This window comes from Diabrotica virgifera, chromosome 2 (assembly GCF_917563875.1).
Source record: "Diabrotica virgifera virgifera chromosome 2, PGI_DIABVI_V3a".
Classification (NCBI taxonomy): Eukaryota; Metazoa; Arthropoda; class Insecta; order Coleoptera; family Chrysomelidae; genus Diabrotica; species Diabrotica virgifera.
Window position 1 is genome coordinate 282,442,678 of NC_065444.1, and position 18,946 is coordinate 282,461,623.

The 18,946-nt window shown below is 32.7% G+C and overlaps 1 protein-coding gene across 1 annotated transcript; it reads left to right on the top strand.

Moving 5' to 3' along the window:
- Positions 1-1,162: 1,162 nt before the first annotated feature.
- On the top strand, positions 1,163-16,618 carry LOC126879920 (keratin-associated protein 19-2-like). Its single transcript, XM_050643267.1, has 3 exons — positions 1,163-1,329; positions 15,380-15,719; positions 16,326-16,618. The coding sequence occupies exons 1-3, from the start codon at positions 1,318-1,320 to the stop codon at positions 16,502-16,504; spliced, it is 531 nt and encodes a 176-aa protein (XP_050499224.1). The 5' UTR covers positions 1,163-1,317; the 3' UTR covers positions 16,505-16,618.
- Positions 16,619-18,946: the final 2,328 nt, after the last annotated feature.

Sequence of the window (18,946 nt, forward strand, 5' to 3'; positions counted from 1 at the left end):
GATTTAATTTATGACCTGTATTTTTGTTACACCCTGTATAAACAAGATCCTTGCTACTTAAAATATCCTGATGGATTTCTTCTTTTTCTTTAAGTGCCATCCCAATTGGAGGTTGGATCATTGGATATCATCATCACTATCTTGACTCTATCTACCGCTGCTCTGAAGAGTTATATGGAACTGCATTTATACCAGTCCCTTAAATTTTTTAACCATGACATACTCTTTTTTCCTATACTCCTTTATCCTCTTATCTTTTCCTGTAGGTATTATCAGTCTTAGTATTTCATATCGCTGTCTCCCTATATTACGAGTCCCGGATATTTTAACTTTTTCATAATTTTAAGCTCAACTCAGGATATTCGAGAGAAAAATACTAAGAAAAGTATATGGTCCGGTGCAAGAGGAAGACCGCACTTGGAGAAGCAGGAGAAACAACGGGGTTAATGAATTGAATGAAGGCTACGATATTGTACGATTTGTGAAAAGTCAGAGACTGTAATGACTGGGACATGCGCAGAGACAAGATGATGAAAAACAACAAAGAAAATAAAGAAAATATTACAATGGAAGCCGGAGGGAGGCGAAAAAAAGGAAGGCCTAGAACGAGATTGTTGGATGACGTGGAAGACGACCTGAAAACCATGAATATAAGATAATGGAGAAGAAGGTCACAAAAGAGATCCGAATGGAAGGACACAGCCAGACAGGCAAAGACCGACCCGGGGTTATGATGCCAAAAGAAGAAGAATAATAAATAAATAAAAAATTAAAAGTCATTTTTTATATGAAATATTTATTATCCTATGTTCTTATGAAAATATTGGGCAGTAAAAATTGATTTTACCAAGATCCAAAAAAATTAACACAACATTGTATAATTCAAAATAAACAACGGTTACTAATTGAGCTAACAAGAAGATTTTCAGTCATCCTTCACAAAAATTTAAAGATACTAACTAGCCTTTTTTATGAACAATGCACAAATCCTAATTATGTAAAACAAATATTTTTCGGAAATACGTAAAAAATCACTCGAGAGCATGGGCAAGGACGAGTGAATAATATTAATTAAGAAATAATAAAAATGTATAATTTTCAAGGGTCAAGATTCATCGTAGGATGCGTACCGCGGTACCGACAACTTTTCGGTCAATCTAATCGGTCTCGTTCCAATGAATTCAAAATAAATCTTTTCCGACCGGTGCGGTGGGAGACAATAAACAAGGTTGTACCTATATATAATACTCCCAGTATTGTTAACGATAAAGTACTTTACCAGATCTCGTGGGTACTTGAACTATAATAAGTGTCAAAATGCAAATTGTAGTAAGTAATCAATTTCTTATTTTAATATTTGCAAAAAAATGTTGGAAAAATAAAATAGTAAATAATATAGTCAATTTTAAATTAAAATATAAAAGATGAATGATTTAAAGATGTACACCTATATATATCTATACTGTTACTTTATTTGGATTTTTTTATGAGATCTATTTTTTATATATTTCCAAGGATTTTCACAATTGTTTCTGTATTCCTTCACTCAACCGCTCTCTCCAGTTCTTTATGTTTTCCCAGTCCTGCAGATTTCTTTTTCCCATTGCTTTGTCGATTTCATCTTTGCAAGATCTTCGGGGTCTGCCTCTTTTCCTTTTTCTTATCGGGCTCCACTCTGTTATTCTGTTTATCCAAAAATTTTGGTCTGCTCTTCTGACATGTTCGATCTATTATATTTGAGTTAATTTTCATTCTTTTCTAAATCCATAGGTATGTTATTTATTCTATCTCTTCTTGTTAGTCTGCAGCTTCTCTTTAGGAATTCCCTATCTGTTGATCTTATTTTGTTTTTGGCTTTATTGTCCAATTTTCACACCCATAAGTAAGGACACTTCTTGTCATGGTGTTAAATACTTGTTCTTTTTATTATACCGATGTTCTTATTCCACAATAACGGGTTCAATTTTCGTATGCAGTCTCTTGTTTGCCCTAAAATATTTTTTATATCTGCTTCAGTTGCTCCTTTGTAAGCTATTATGAAACCTAAATGCTTGTACTTGTCTGATCCTTTGATTTGTTTACCATCTATTTCCAGCTCTTTTATTCCTGTATTCTGAATTTTTATTATATAAAAAATACACCATCTGAAAGGGTATGAGAAAACACATCTTAAAAAAAAAGATTATTTTAAGACGAAAGCTAATCTTTTATATTTGTCGTAAAATGCCTACTTTAAGTGTAAAATGCAAATAAACAATTGTCGGTCGTAAATTTAAAAAAATATTTTTTTTTATTTAGCTAATGCCTCGACACCTAATGGCCATTAGGCTATTGGCGTGGTAGGTACGGTGAATTTTTGCAGTTAGGTACCTAGTGTCATGTGTAATGTGTGTGTTGAGTACGTGACTTGATACTTTGCAAAGTCGACGTAATTGTCTTTGTAAAGAGACGCTAATTATATCCAAACGTCTGCGGTCCCTCCGGTTAGTACCGATTCCACAAGGACAGAAGCTATCTTCATTTATTAATTTATAATAAACGAAAAATTTCTAACCCTGGTGAGATTCGAACTCACAACCTTTCGGACCTTTCGATCCAAAGGTAGGCTTTCTTGCCACTGAGCAACAGAGGGGGTAAAAAATATTTAAAATGAAAGCTTAAGAGGAAAGGAACAAAGGACACTAAATCCATTCGTCAATTTTACTATTTTTTATTTTATTACTCATTTTTTCGTATCATCCTAAAACTAATACTAATATTAATCTCTAATAAACAATTCTACTAATAAATAATTATTTTTGTATTTTTTTTGATAATTTTTTATAACACATTTTTTTTTGTTTTTTTTTCTAAATGATATTCTCAGAGTTCCACAGCAAAAACTGTTCAACGTATTTTAAATGTAATCATTTTTTTTTCGAATCCTGAGAAAACTAATAAGTATTTTTGAAAAATTTAAACGTAGAATGAAAGATTACTTTATTACCGAGGGCCGAAAGTCCCTTAGAATGAATAAAAAGTTTCTTTTAAATGAGATATTTGAAATTAAAAATGACACTAAATTTTCTCTTAGTTTTTCACCCCTTTAACTTATTAAAATAAACATTATAGAAGTTTTCAGGGACTTTTGGCCCTCGGTAGTAACGTAATCTTTTATGCTACGGTTAAATTTTTTAAAAATACTTATTAGTTTTCTCAGGATTCGAAAAAAAAATGAATCCCATTTAAATAGCATTGAAGCCGAAAGTTCGTACCCATCTTCTTAAGTCAAGTAGTTTTAAAACGTACAGTTTTATTTTGATTTTTTCGTGTACAAGTCAGATTAAAATATCCATAAACAAATTGAGATACCGTATTTTTTGATAAAATTAAATTCTGCATCCCATTTTTCCCTTTCATGCTCGCTCTGTTGTCGCATCGTTAACCACACATATCGTCAATGGAAATATTCCATTTCTATAAAAATGCTGATATTTTTTCATATAAACCGCGGCCCGTTGAATCATCAATTTCGATAAAAATCCTTAAAAGAAAATTTATTATTGTAATTTGTTCTGTTTTTCTGGTATCTGATGTACTTCTTCTTCAAATGCCATCTCTGCGACGGAGGTCGGCAATCATCATAGCTATTCGGACTTTAGAGACGGCTGCTCTGAAAAGTTCATTTGATGTACATCCGTACCATTCTCTCAGGTTGCGCAGCCATGGTATTCTACGTCTCCTTATGCTTCTCTTTACTTGGATCTTTCCCTGTATAATGAGTTGGAGTAAGTTGTATCTCTCTCCACGTGTAATATATCCGAGATATTTCAATTTTCTGGATTTGATTGTATTTAAGAATTCCATTTCTTTATTCATCTTTCTCAGAACCTCTTTGATGGCAAGATGTGCATATTGGTCTGCTCGTTCGACACTGATTCCGTTTATGAAGGAATCTCGTTATTTCCTTGAGATTTAGATATTATCATAAATTCTTGGCCATACACGGCTATTCTGTTCACCAGTCTCTGAAGATCTTCAATATTTTAGGCTAAGATGATAGTGTCATCCGTATATCTAATGTTGTTAATGGGCACTCTACATACCTTTATTCCAGCTGTTTCACTCTCAAGAGCCTTAGAACGTCTAAATCTGGTGTACAGTCTAGTATAATTGAATAGCTAAATACAAAAGAAACAACAGTATTTAAAAGTTTTTGAGGAGGATCTAACAATAATAGTAACCATGGGAACTGCAATGAATCATTGAAATATAATACAAAATGCAGAAAATTTATGATAACCAAAATACAAGGGAAGACAAAATATATTATGGTTAATACACAAAAAGCAGTTGAAAGTTGATTAGCAGAAATCAACGAAAGATGGGACGAAAATGTAAGGAAGAAAGGAAGAAAAGGCAAGGAAAAAATATATGATGATACCGAAGTTACAAACTATTATAAAGTCAAGGAGATAATATCAAACCTAGTTCTGCAGATATGATGCAGATAAAATCAATTTAGAATAGAAGAAAATGCAAATTAAGACAAAGATGGAGTAAACGATTTAAAAAGGGTACAAGGATTGAAAAAGTATGAGAAAAAGAGAACATAGGACTGAAAAAATGAGAAAGAAGTAATAAATAAATGTAGGGAAGAGCTCTGAATAGAAAATTGTATCAAAATATAATTAAATCATTGTAACTAATAATGTAAAAAAAAGCATTGGAATATTGCAGTATATTTATTAAACATAAAATATATTGTAAATTTTGGTTTTTCTCCTATAAATTCTTCAAGGTCTTCGGATATCATAAAGATGTATAACATATCATAAAATTTGCATATACATGCAATACATTTGCATTTTACTAACAAAATACTCCATTTAAATTATTATATGTACTCTTTTAAATGTAATCTAAAGTAATAATTATAATTTTACACGATTCTCTACGGTTAGACAATTAGTTTCATGATACATGATACAGACAAATTATATTTATTTTTATTGCCACACCCAACATTGTTTGTACTATTTTTTATTTAATTACTTAATTTAAATGTCTTGGTACAAGGGCACAAGAGCAAGAAATGATACGAGAATTTATATTTATAAAGACTAGTGGGGAGTACCAAGGTAGCTAAAGCTCTTTGAAGATGGCGCCTTGTAATTAGTTTTTTTAAATATCTCCAGAACGCTTCTATTTAGAAGAACGAAAACTGGTACTCCTACTTATCTTCCATAGATAAGTAGACGTCGATAAATCGATTCCATCAATTGCGAATTTGTAGTACCGGTCATAGGGGTCCGTTTTGGGTCGAGAAACGGTTATTTTGTATGTAGTATAACTGTTTTGTTTTTAATTTTTAAGCATTTTTGACACTGGATTATTAGAGCGTGAATGAAACGGTTATTTTGTATGTAGTATAACTGTTTTGTTTTTAATTTTTAAGCATTTTTAACACTGGATTATTAAAGCGTGAGGTATGATAGTACTAAAAGGTACTCTTGTTTGAAGTCGGTAGAATACACCATTTTCTAGAAAAATCGATTTGAAAATTTTTCGATTTTTGAATTTGAAAAAAATTTTCAATAAAAAAACTATTTTGAAAGACAAAAACTGGTACGTTTATTTATCTTCCAGAGATGAATCGATTTCATTAAGAGGATCGGTACGTATTTTCGGCTGCAATGCTATTCAAATGAGGATTCATTTTTTTCGAATCCTGAGAAAACTAATAAGTATTTTTAAAAAATTTAAACGCAGAATGAAATATCACGTTATTAGCGAGGGCCGAAAGTCCCTGAGAACTTCTATAATGTTTATTTTAATAAGTTACAGGGGTGAAAAACTAAGAGAAAATTTAGGGTGATTTTTAATTTCAAATATATCATTCAAAATAAACTTTTTATTTATTCTAAGGGACTTTCGGCCCTCGGTAATAATTTAGTCTTTCATTCTGCGTTTAAATTTTTCAAAAATATTTATTGGTTTTTTCAGGATTTGAAAAAAATAAACACAATGCCGTGGTAATATTTTCCAAATCTATCTTTGTCTTACAACGCACTCAGCCGAATATAATATTGTCAGATATTGTCAGTCAGACACTGACAATCCATAGAGGTATATATTAACATAGAGGGAGCCTACCTTCCGCGCTTCCTGACTACCTTCCGCGCTTCCTGACGACAAGATCTCATGGACTGGTTTGCTGCATCTCTTTCTAACACATTGTATTGAAAATCTATGATGACATTCAGTCTGAATATAGGCACGGAAGAGGAGGACAACTGTAGCAGCTTTACTATGCGTAAGAGTGAAACAGCACTAATCCAAAGAAAAAAGATGGTGTCGTCACTTCGCTCTGAATGACACTCTCTCTCATAGAGGTATATATTAACATAGAGGGAGCCTATCTTCCGCGCTTCCTGACGACAAGATCTCATGGACTGGTTTGCTGCATCTCTTTCTAACACATTGTATTGAAAATCTATGATGACATTCAGTGTGAAGATAGGCACGGAAGAGGAGGACAACTGTAGCAGCTTTACTATGCGTAAGAGTGAAACAGCACTAATCCAAATAAAAAAGATGGTGTCGTCACTTCGCTCTGAATGACACTCTCTCTATGCTAATATATAACTCTATGCTCTCTCTATGCTAATATATAACTCTATGTGACAATCAGTGACAATTTTAAATATTTGACATTGCATCGGGAATATGTTGAGTTATTGGTTAAATATTATTGAAATATAGTGTATTTGATAAATAAATGATTTAAGACGTGAACTTAATAAAAAGTTATTTATTGTGTATTATTTGTGGAAGATCCAAGCAGAGAATACATTAGGATAATATATTCTGTGATCCAAGTATTTTGTTGTTAAAGATGTTCAAAATTGTAAGCGTTCCATAACAATATATTATTAAAAAATCACTTGAACACTTTTCTTCTTTTCTCGATTGAGTATTAGTCTTTGTTGTACAAATAAATTATTACAATCACTGAATACATAGTTAGTGAAAAAATTATCACATTTATTAACTGAACTAATAATTTCCAATTATAAAAATAACAGTTATCCAAGAACATTCAAAACCCATCTCTTTAAATTAATGATGACATTTTCAAGTAGAATGACATTCTAGTAATGTTTACGTATCAATACCAGTGTGAATTTTACTACACGTAATTTGCCGTGTAAAGACAGAAAAAGTAGGGATACACGTAAAATATTTGCGAATTATGTACCCATAGCCTTAATTGCGAATTTCTAGTAGTACCGGTCATAGGCTATCGTTTTAGGTCGGGCAACCGTTATTTTATCGCATAACTTGTTTGCCTTTAATTTTTAAGCATTTTGACACTAGATTATTACATTTTGAGGTATTCTAGACAACCGTTGCCCTAAACAAAACGGACGCGGACGCCTATGACCAGTACCAGAAATTCGCAATTGATAGAGTCGATTTATCTGGATTTTCTCTGCAAGATAAATGACTTACCTGTTTTCGATTTTCTAAAAAGAAGCGCTCTGGTAGATATTAAAAAAACTAATTACAAGACGCCATCTTCAAAAAGCTCTAGCTCCGTTAGGAAGCATTTTCGGACTAAGTGAATTGGGTTAAATTGTTTTAAAATTATCTGAGGAATCTCCCTCCGGTCTTCGTTTGTCAGGAGAGTTTCTGGACACCCTGTAAATAACGAGCGAATCTTCCTTATTATGTTTTATATTCAATTTACAGCATTACCTTCAAACGACGTGCGACTTTTATTTAATTAGTCTTTATTGCTTTATTGTGATAAGTTTCCTACGCCATTATTCATAATTATTAGAATAAGTGTAGCAAATACCCTCTCATTATTTTTATTAATGACCAGAAGTATAAACAAGGAAAGGCATCAGGGACACCTTTGTTTATAAACAAACATATAAAATGTGATGGACAAATGTTAGGTGAAAAACGACAATTTATTTAAAAAAAACTAACATTTCAATGGATTTAATAAAAACACACGCCTGGTCAAAAAAATCCGTTTTGTATGTTTTTTTTTTAATTTTGTTAGTGTATAATGATTTTAATAGGGAGGAAGTAAATGTTAATAATAAAAAACGTTCATTCATATCATAACAGTAAATATACTCAACCAAACTTACATGGAAGCACTTTGTATTTGAAACCTGCAGCTTTTGGAAGCTATAGGCGTAAATATTTTCGTTGAAACGATAAGAAGAAGAATTGCCGTATCCAAGGACTATATAGCAGAGGGAAGTTACAGGATCCCGAGTTAACCAGGCAGCACAAGATTGATCACGTAAATTGGTGTCTTCAACACAAAAACTGGAACATTGAAAACTGGAAAAGTGTGCTATTTTCAAACGAAAAGTAGGATGTGTAAAATGAGATGATTAACGAATTCGTGTACTTAGAGGGTAAGGAAGACAAGCAAGAACGAAAGCTGCCAAATTTGTTCATAAATATAAAAGAGGAAATGTCATGTTCTGGGGAGGAATTATGATCGGTAAAAAAATCCTTTAATATTTATCCAACCAACTTTAAGGGTACCCGAAGTCCCATTTAACGACAATGTTAACATTATGTCACATAGCTCTGTAACCAAAGCACTTGGAGACCTAATTTTTATGTTATTTTGAAGTGCCGCGTAGATTGTTATGATATTGTACTATATATGGTATACTAGTGACGTCATCCATCTGGGCGTGATGACGTAATCGATGATTTTTTTAAATGAGAATAAGTGCCGTGTGATAGCTCATTTGAAGAGTTCTTCAATTCTCTATTCAGTAATATAAACATTTACATAATTGTTTATACAGGGTGTCCAAAAAAAGTTTTTAATTAAATTATTTGAAAAAAAAGAAGAATGTATGACAATTACATTGTAATTTATTTAATTCAAAATACATTTTACTGTTACCCAAAAACTAAAAAATGTTTATTTCACAAATAAACATTGCTTTTCGATTAAATTCAATGTTCAGGCCAGCTCCCGCCAGCCACCTGCCGCTTGGAAGTTTGAACATTTAATTTAAGCGAAAAGCAATGTTTATTTGTGAAATAAACTTTGTTTTTTGATTTGTGAAAGCAGTAAAATTGTATTTTGAATTAAATAAATTATATACATTCTTCTTTTTTTGTCAAATAATTTAATTTAATAAAAAAATTTTGGACACCCTGTTTAAATAATTATATAAATGTTTATATTACTGAATAGAGAATTGAAAAACCTTTTAAATGAGCTAGCACACGACCCCTATTCTCATTTAAAAAATCATCGATTACTTCATCACGCCCAGATGAATGACGTCACTAGTATACCATATATGCCACAATATCATAACTTAAAAATAAAAATCGACCTGTTTCGGGATTGAATTAAAGTCGCCGGTTTACGAAATGACGAATTTATTCCTTTCATTTGCACCATACTGTATATTTGTATATCGTTGGAAAGAGAAGATTTCAGAGAATAATTTTCAATCGTAACCCAAAAAAACTTAAATAATTCAATTTTCTTACTTTGGGTGTCCTTAATAGGACTTTTCATCGATTGTCATTTGTTTCGAGCTTCTGTCATGTGTTACATAATATTATTATATCTACGTCATACGTCTCTGGTTTGTATCATTGTTATATATCAATAACGTATGACGTAGATATATTAATATTATGTGACACGTGACAGAAGCTCGAAACAAATGAATGTGAATGAAAAGCCCTATAGCTCGCAGGTATGTTGATTTGGTTCTATAACCTGTAGTTAGTCTCCTGAGAAATGCGATGGAAGACAATTTAATTTAGCATTAATTCACTTAAAATATTAAAAACTATCAAATGATGCCATATAAATAAGTTTGATTGAGGATATGGTTCTTAATTTTTAAACAGAAACAAAGTTTTGACATTTTGCAAAAAATTATACTTTAGATAGACTAGCGGTTCTCAATCTTTTTGAGTCATGTACCACGACCACGAAATACTTAATATTATATTTGGTACCACCTAACTGAAATACCTCTCTAGCTAGTTGATCTATATAAACCATATTAATATGTCAATCAACGCTACAATAGTGGTGCTGATTTCGTCTGTTTTTGCGTTTTGTGTACCACCTCAAATGCTGATAAATATGTACCACCAGTGGTATATATACCACAGATTTATTTTGATAAATTCAGATCACTGTTCAATTAGCGATTCCAAACCGTGTAGTAGGTATGACTCGCGAAAATAATACAAAATTTGGAGCACTACATAAAGACGATCCCAGCATACGTTATATTACAAATCATTTGAATATTCCCAAGAGTACAGTCCATAATGCTCTTACGAAGTATCGTCAGTCTGGGTAATAGACCAAAAGATCAGAATTAGACATAAAAAGGTGCCGAAATCAGCTTGATGAATATGTTTTAAATATTTCCGTATTAAACAGCTCTTTAACGTTAAATGTTCTAGGCAATCGTTTGTTAGCAGCTCGAGGAACTAGTATTTTTGCACCAACTATAAGAAGAGTCCTGCATAACAGTGGTTTACGTTCTCATAAGCCAGTAGCATGTCCTAAAATTAATAGCAGCTCATCGAGCTAACAGGATAAGATTTACGAATGATCACAGAGACTGAACTATTCAGTAATGGAGTGTTGGAATGTGTTCTGACGAGTCCCCTTTTTGCTTACGATCTCCAAATTAATTTCCATGGAACATGAAACTCTAACAGCAGACAGATACATAAGACAGTGTCTGGAGAACAACTTTGTGCTCTCTGCTCCTTTCGTTAGGGATAATTTCGTATTTATGCAGGATAATGTGCATCCACATACTGCGCAAATCGTCATGGATTATCTAAATACTGTCGGAACTAAACATGAAGATGTTGTTGGCTAATTAGTTATTTCATTATAGGGTATATGCATAACAAACTTGATTTTGTTTATTACTCAGAAATATTAAACAGAATATTCAGAAAACTCAAGAGAATCACATTTTTAACAACACGAAATGCTCAATTTTTTTAACATACGATGAGGTAGTAACAGGCCTGGATCTCGCGTACCAAAAAAAAGTTGATTAATAGCAAGCTGAAAATTTGTTAATAGCTTAACGGTATCTGGTCGGGCAAACTTTGATGTACGGGAAGACTGGAACACGGGAAGTTTTAATTGTGGAACAGGTTACAGATTTCAAACGTCACATTACGAAAATGTCCCATGTATTTTATCGGACATAACTCCCAATTGATTTGTTACCATTTCATTAAAGTCTCATTCAAAAATCAGGCTGCTGTTTAGCACCAAAATAATTCCTGTCATTTGACATGTTCTACGTGTCGGACTTATTAAATCGCCCAGTTGGTGATAAATAGCAGTCTGATTTTTGCATGAGAGTTTACTGAAAAGGTAACAAATCAATTGGAAATTCTGTCCGACAAAATACATGGGACGTTTTCGTAGTCTGACGTTCCAAATTTTTAACCTGTTCCACAATTATTAAAACTTCCCCTGGTCCAGTTCTCCCATACATAAAAGTTTATCCAACAAATTTTCAGCTTACTATTAATCAACTTTTTTTGGTACGCGGGATCCAGGCCTATAAAATTCTAACATATAGAGTAAAAATTTAACGTTATATGAAGTAAAAATTTATGCATGGAAAGGAAGTATCCATTTTAAAGTCCAAAAATTTAAAGTTACACCGGGTCCCCAATAGGCTACTTTTTTACTTTATTTATCTAAACTTTATTACTATATTATACTAACAGGTTGAAAAATGACAAGAATATTTTATATTTCCTTCTCGATTAATTCGATCCATAAATGATTCATCACATTTCCATTAAGTGCATATTAGATTTCCAAACAAATATTCATCAGTGAAAATATCTTTATGACCTTCTTCTGCTATTGTTGTCGGTTTTTAATGGGCAAATTATTTAAAACGTACCACTTTATTATCATGCTTGACTTAAAGATTACAAAAAGAGTCACATATTCGTACACAGATTCTCAATGAAAGAAAATGATCCTTGGTCATTTCCTTTTGGTAATTATTGGAATGATACAAACTGTACCTATTAATTACATTAGCAGAACCGGCTGATATTAGAAATGGACTGTATTATTGTTGTTGTTTGTTTGTTGAAGCAAGAACACATAAATAAGTTACAGTAATTTGAAATGTGCATGGATGTAGATCAAAATAGACACCATGTAGATCAAAATAGACTCGGCATAGATCAAAAGGACATTCGGTCCATAGAAGATAGAAGCTCTTCTACTGGAATCAAACAACTGTCGTCAAGGTGGATAAAGAAACAACGCAAGCTCAAAAAATCTCAGAGGTGTAAGACAGCGATGCATTCTCTCCCCACTGCTTACTGTTCAATTTATTTTCAGAACTCTTGAGGAATGCGAAAGCGGAATCAAAGTAAGTGGTACCTGGGTCAATAAATATACGATATGCGGATGATTCGGTCTTAGTAGCAGATATTATAGAAGACCTCCAAAGTCTTCCTCATAAAATTGGAGAACATAGCAAAAACATGGGGCTTAGCATCAACATAAAAAAGACGAAGTTCCTGATAAATCAGTTGTCAAATATGTCAACATTAAAATGCAAGACTAGCATACAATCAATATGTAGAGGGCGTAAGAAAATTTAAATACCTAGAAACCTGGCTATGTGAAGACTGGATGTCGGACATGTAAATTAAACATCGGATAGAGAAAGCCAGAAGGGCATTAATAAAATTCGAAATCACTTTTACGAGCTCTGACTTTTACCTGAACTTAAGATTAAGATTTACAACATGCTATATATATTGTCGGTGGTCCTATATGGTATGGAAGGATGTTCTTTAAAAATAAACACAATGAAGCTAGATGCATTTGAGACGTGGATTTGTCGATCAATCCTTAAAGTTCCCTGGACCACATGAATAACAAATGAAGAAATCCTGATAAGAATTGGTACAGAACGAAAACAGTTATGCAAAATTAAACAGAGAAAAACAGCATACCTGGAGCATGTAATTAGAGACAAAAGATACCAATTTCTGCAAACCTTAATTGAAGGAAATATCGAAGTAAGAAGGGGAGTGGGCAGGAAGAAAATGTCATGGCTCCGTAATGTCAAACAATGGACAGAGCTAAGAAACATAGGAGACCTAATACACACTGCAAGGGATAGAGGAAAATGGTCAAACCTGATTGGCGCCATTAGTGGATTACATAAGGAGAATAAGTCTAGAAATAATCCAAAGCAGTCAGAAATTCGTGAAGTAAACTATATTATTAATTATTAAATACTTATATTTTTAATTAATCTTCCTAGAAACCAGAATCCGTACCTGCTTTGATGTACCTACATAACTGAAGGAAATACGTATGAGTCAGTTTATTGTGTTTGCATGTCTGCTACATTTTTTTATTTGTCAACTATGATTTGTTATTTGTGTACTGTTTTTATTAAATTGTGACTAAGCAAATTATATAAGGAAATTATAATTATGCAATTTATTTAATTGTCATGTGTTCGTAGACTCGTTGAATAAATTTACTGTCAAGCCTACGATAGGCTAAGAAGTGTTGGCCATTCACAATATTTTAAGTATGTAAATAAATTTGCATATCGTATCTTCAGTACATAGAAGTAATAATTGATATTCACTAAAATTCATTAACCTAATAAAAAGTGTCCTAAAAGCCTAATTAAGTTTAAAAATTACAAGATTCTACCATAGAGGCTAACCAGTTTAAAAAATTAAACATGTTCAGCATTATCATCATTGTCATCATCATCCTCGGTTCTATAATTCTAGGCGAGTATTTACAGCGTTTACTACTTTAAAAACTACTTTACCAGTTTAAAAAATTAAACAACATAATAATATTCATCATAATCATCACCGTCATCATCATCCTCGGTTCTATAATTCTAGTAGGGGTCGACAAGACAAGAATTCTTGTCTTGATAACAACTTCTTGTCTTGTCTTGAGAAAAAATCAAGAAATTTAAAAAAATCTTGTCTTGACGTTTTCTTGACATGTTACATCTTGTCTTGACTCAAGAAATTTCAAGATTTTGAAATTTCTTGATTACCTGGTCCTGTGATTCCCCGGCGACCTTTTTATTGCGATGCGTGCTGACACAGCCTAATAAATCCCAGAATGACCTACAGAATCTAATACCAGAGTCAAAAAATACTTAAATGAGCCTAGGTCAGAAGATGCTGAGAACCTACATACTTATTGCCGTTATTAGAACAGTAGAAGTTTTTAGCTTTTTAGTAATATGTCCTGTTTTCCGAAAAGACTCCATGTCCTTTTCTTTGCTGTTTTCGGCTGTTATAATCGCTCCCAGGTATTTGAAGTGTTTAACGACTTTGAAGTTGTATTCGTTTATGGATAGATATTGTAATACTCTTGGTCTTGGGTTCTTCATAACCATGTACTCTTGACTTTAGGACTGATTTCTCTGGTGGGTTGTGTAATTGTATCCACATCTTCAGCAAAAGCCACTAGTATTTTTGATGCTAAGACACTAAAAGCAACTTCTCAGCTCGGGCTGTGCTTTTCTAATGCATATTCCAAGACAAAGTTAAAAACAAGAGGCAAGAGGATCTCCTTGCCTAAGGCCAGTGCCAATAAGAAATTCTTCTTATATTGCGTTGTCAATTCTGATCCATGCGGATGAGTTCTCCACGTACACCTGTGATAATCGTACCGGCTTTCTAGGGACTCCCATTTTCACGGTAAGCTTCCACAATACATTTCTACTTATAAAATCATACGCTTGCTTAAAATCTACAAATATTTAATGTATCTTCTGTGATCATCATCATCAGCCTGTTTTAAGTCCACTGCAGGACATAGGACTCCCCCGTTTGTATCCAGAGTGCTGGATCTTGTTCAGTAAGGATCCAATTTTTTCTTCTTTCGCAGATCATTTTGCCATCGTATAGGTGGTTTTCCTCTATTTTATTTATCTATCCTTGGTCTTCATTCAGTTAATTGCGTGTCCACCTTTCATCATTTATGTTTGCCAAGTGGCCAGCCCATCTCGATTTCAATCACGAAGCTCCCTCCCCAACACCTGTAACTCTGGTTGTGTTTTGTAGGTCTTTGTTTGTGATCTTGTATATGTGCTATTCTTCTTTATACCTACATATATTGATTTCTTGATTTCTTCTACCAGTTATATCTGGACCCATGGTATAGGTATGATATCTAACAAGCCAAAAATAAATCTAAGAATTATTGTTGCTTATTTATCACATCCAAAATTAAAATAGGTTTAATTTTATATTTCTATTTACTTTGTTATTATGTAAGCGTATTTTTGGACTTCAGAAACTTTTTTCATTTTAGGTAATTTGCCTTTGCCTTTTTGTGGCAGCAGCCCATGCAGGAGGCTATGGTTTACTAAACACGAATGGCTACGGAAGCTATGGAAGTGGTTACGGAGGATACAATGGATATAATAGTTTAGGATATGGAGGTTATAACAGCCTTTACGGAAAGGATTATGGAGGTTATTCGGGCGTTGGAGGCTATTCCGGTGTCGGCAGTTATTCAGGCTATGGTGGTTATGGAGGTTCTGGAAGTTATGGAGGATATGGAGGTTATGGAGGCTATGGAGGTTATTCAGGCTACAAACCTGGTTATTACAGACCTGGATATGGAGGTAGTTATGGAAGTTATAACCCAGGTAAGGAAATTTGTTACAGTAAAGCATGCGTTAAATGGAAAAAGTGGAGTTACAAATTAAATCAATCCAAATACTTAATTTATCCTGGAATTACTGCAAAAATTCATTCAATGTGGATATTTTTCCGTGGACGACAGCCCAAAAAATTGAGTGATAACCTTCCATAGAAATTTGAATTCCCCAATGAATAAGCGTAACGACTGATAAAGAAAAAGAAGAAGAAAAAGAAGATGCTACCAGTCAGTTAACACCACAATAATTGTAGAATATGTTTATGGCTTATGAAAGTATATTTAGTTGGTTAAGAAATTCATGACAATCATGATGATGAGTAGATTGTGTCATTAATTCCTTTTATAGTTCATATCCTCATTCTACCTACTACGTGCTACTACCTACTTACCACACACTACCTAAGTAAAACGTTTTACGTGGTTCAACACAACATCCACAAATCTTTTGAGAGCAGCAGTGTGCAAAGTACAGATTATCATGATTGTCGCCAACATCTGAAACAGATATGCACTACAAGAAGAATAGTTCACATGATAACTTCGGTTAATTTTTTACTTCAAAAAGAATTGAAATATGTAATATTATTTTTAGGGTATGGAGGTAACTACTATCCAGGCAATAGCGGATGGAACAACTATAATGACTATGACTACAACGGATACAGAGGATACGGATCATCTTATGGAGGTTACGGAGGTACCAACTTTTTGGGAGGCGGCTACAGACCATACAGCGGCAGCGGCTGGTCGTCAAGCAAATACTACAAATGAGTCTTTTTGAGGACTAATTATTGTGATATTATTAAGGATAAGTTTAAAAATATGTTTATATGAAGTGTTGTATACCAAAAAACATGTAAATAAATACACTTTTGTTAACATTAATCATTGTATTTAAAATCTCTTCACAATCTCTCCACAAAAAAAGAAATGACAAACTCTCAACCACACCTTAACTTTAAGCAGTTTACTACTTCCTACAATAACATTTTTTGATTTTTGTGAAAAAGCAAATTCCGTTACAATTTTTTCTATTCTTCACTACACAGCTAATATAACTTGGCGTATTCTGCTTTTAATATTTCCCTGCCGCAATCTGTCTTCAGCAGCCTTTTTGAAGAGCAGCCTTTTTGAAGATGAGGACATCTTTGAGTAACCAAAGACTCAATCTGCAAATCCGATATCGGATGGTAAAATGTTATATCCTCTCTATTCTTCCTTATGGTGCCGAAGTTTGGACTGTTAATGACCTAATGACAAAGCTGAAAGCATTTTATGAGAATTTTGGAGAAAATACCATGACCGATCATATTACGAACGAAATGGTGTTGCACAGAATGTGAAGAGATAGAACTTTTGACCACTGTATTTGGGGCACATACTTAGAAATGATCTGGTAAGGAAACAAAAACCCCCATACGATTTTTATGGGGTGTACAAATTTCACTATTTTTTTAAAAAGATGTATCTGCCATGATAATGCCACTTGCCCGTTTTCAATAAAAAATCTCTAATAGTTTTCGATATACATATTGGAAAAAATTAATTTTCACATATATATAGATGCCTTAGCAACAGCGCCTTCTCATATTTTAAGGATGAATTTCAGAGTAAAGCAATGTAAATAACTAAAAATAAATACAAGCATTATACAGTGAGCACGTAAATGTTGGAATAAATTCATTTTCTCGAGAATGGACTACTTTGGAAAAAATCCCGAAACAGGTCAATTTTTATTTTCAAATTGCGACTTTTTGGCATATGTATCATACTAGTGACGTCACGCATCTGGACGTGATGACGTCATCTATATTTTTTTAAATGAGAATAGGGGTTGTGTGATAGCTCATTTGAAAGGTAATTCAATTATCTATTCAGTAATGTAAACACTAACATAATTATTTATACAAGGTGTCCAAAAAACCTTTTTTTGAATTAAATTTATTGACATAAAAAGAAGAATCTGTGTAATTTATTTAACTCAAAATACATTTAATTGCTATCAAAAAACAGGAAATAATGTTTATTTGACAAATAAATATTGTTTTTTGCATAAATTCAATATTAAACCAACATGCACTCACCTTCCTCTTGACAGTTTGAACATTTAATTTAAGCGAAAAGCAATGATTATTTTTCAAATAAACATTTTTTTCAGTTTACTGAGTGCAGTAAAATGTATTTTGAACTAAATAAATTACAAAAGACTAAGTTTTCACTCTAATGGCATATAACATATCCCACCAGAATGAAAACAATGGGAACCTTCTCTGGTTACACCTCCGAGGCTTCTACAATTTGCAAACCATACGGATGCTGAGACTAAGGAAGATGAGGGAATTCTACAATTTACAATTCACGTCACATCTGCTCAGCGCGGTAAAGTTCCAACGAGACTGGTTCCCTTCATACTCCACACAGAGTAAAAAATTGAAAATGGTTATTCATTTTAAATAAATTACATTCATTCTTCTTTTTATGTCAATAAATTTAATTCTAAACATTTTTTTTAGAGACCCTGTATAAATAATTATGTAAATGTTTATACTACTGAATAGAGAAATAAATTACCTTTCAAATGAGCTATCACACGACCCCATTCCTATTTAAAAAAAATCATCGATGACGTCATCACGCCCACATGGGTGAAGTCACTAGTATGATATATATGCCAAAAAGTAGTAATTTAAAAATATAAATTGACCTGTTTCGGGATTTTTTTCCAAAATCGGCCATTCTCGAGAAAATGAATTTATTCCAACCTTTACGTGCTCACTGTATAGCTATACCTACACATAGTTACAGAGAAAAAAAAAAGAATGTGTGTACTTTGTACGCACGTAAGAAGTTATACTTCTATTATATAATTTCAACGAAATAAATATACTTAACAGTTTACTTGTATTTTATTTAAATATTAAACTAACTTTCTTACCTACCACTTTCAAAAAATGGTTATTAAAACAATACCAAAAATAATAAAAAAAGAATATGCATCGTCCGGGATTTGAACCCGGGACCTCACGATCTCTAATGCTCTACCAACCAAGCTATCAAACCCCGTCTACGTGACGTCTAGGATATAATTACACATCACGGTGACAAATAGATAAAGTGAAGTATAAAAATATTATAAATAATAGATATTTTATTATCTTATTTCCAAGGACGACAAATCCAAAGACACAAAAATTATAATAAATAAATAAATAC

Coding starts and splice junctions, on each gene's coding strand:
- LOC126879920 (XM_050643267.1), top strand. Junction 15,720..16,325: donor TTATGGAAGTTATAACCCAG/GTAAGGAAATTT, acceptor TATTATTTTTAG/GGTATGGAGGTAACTACTAT.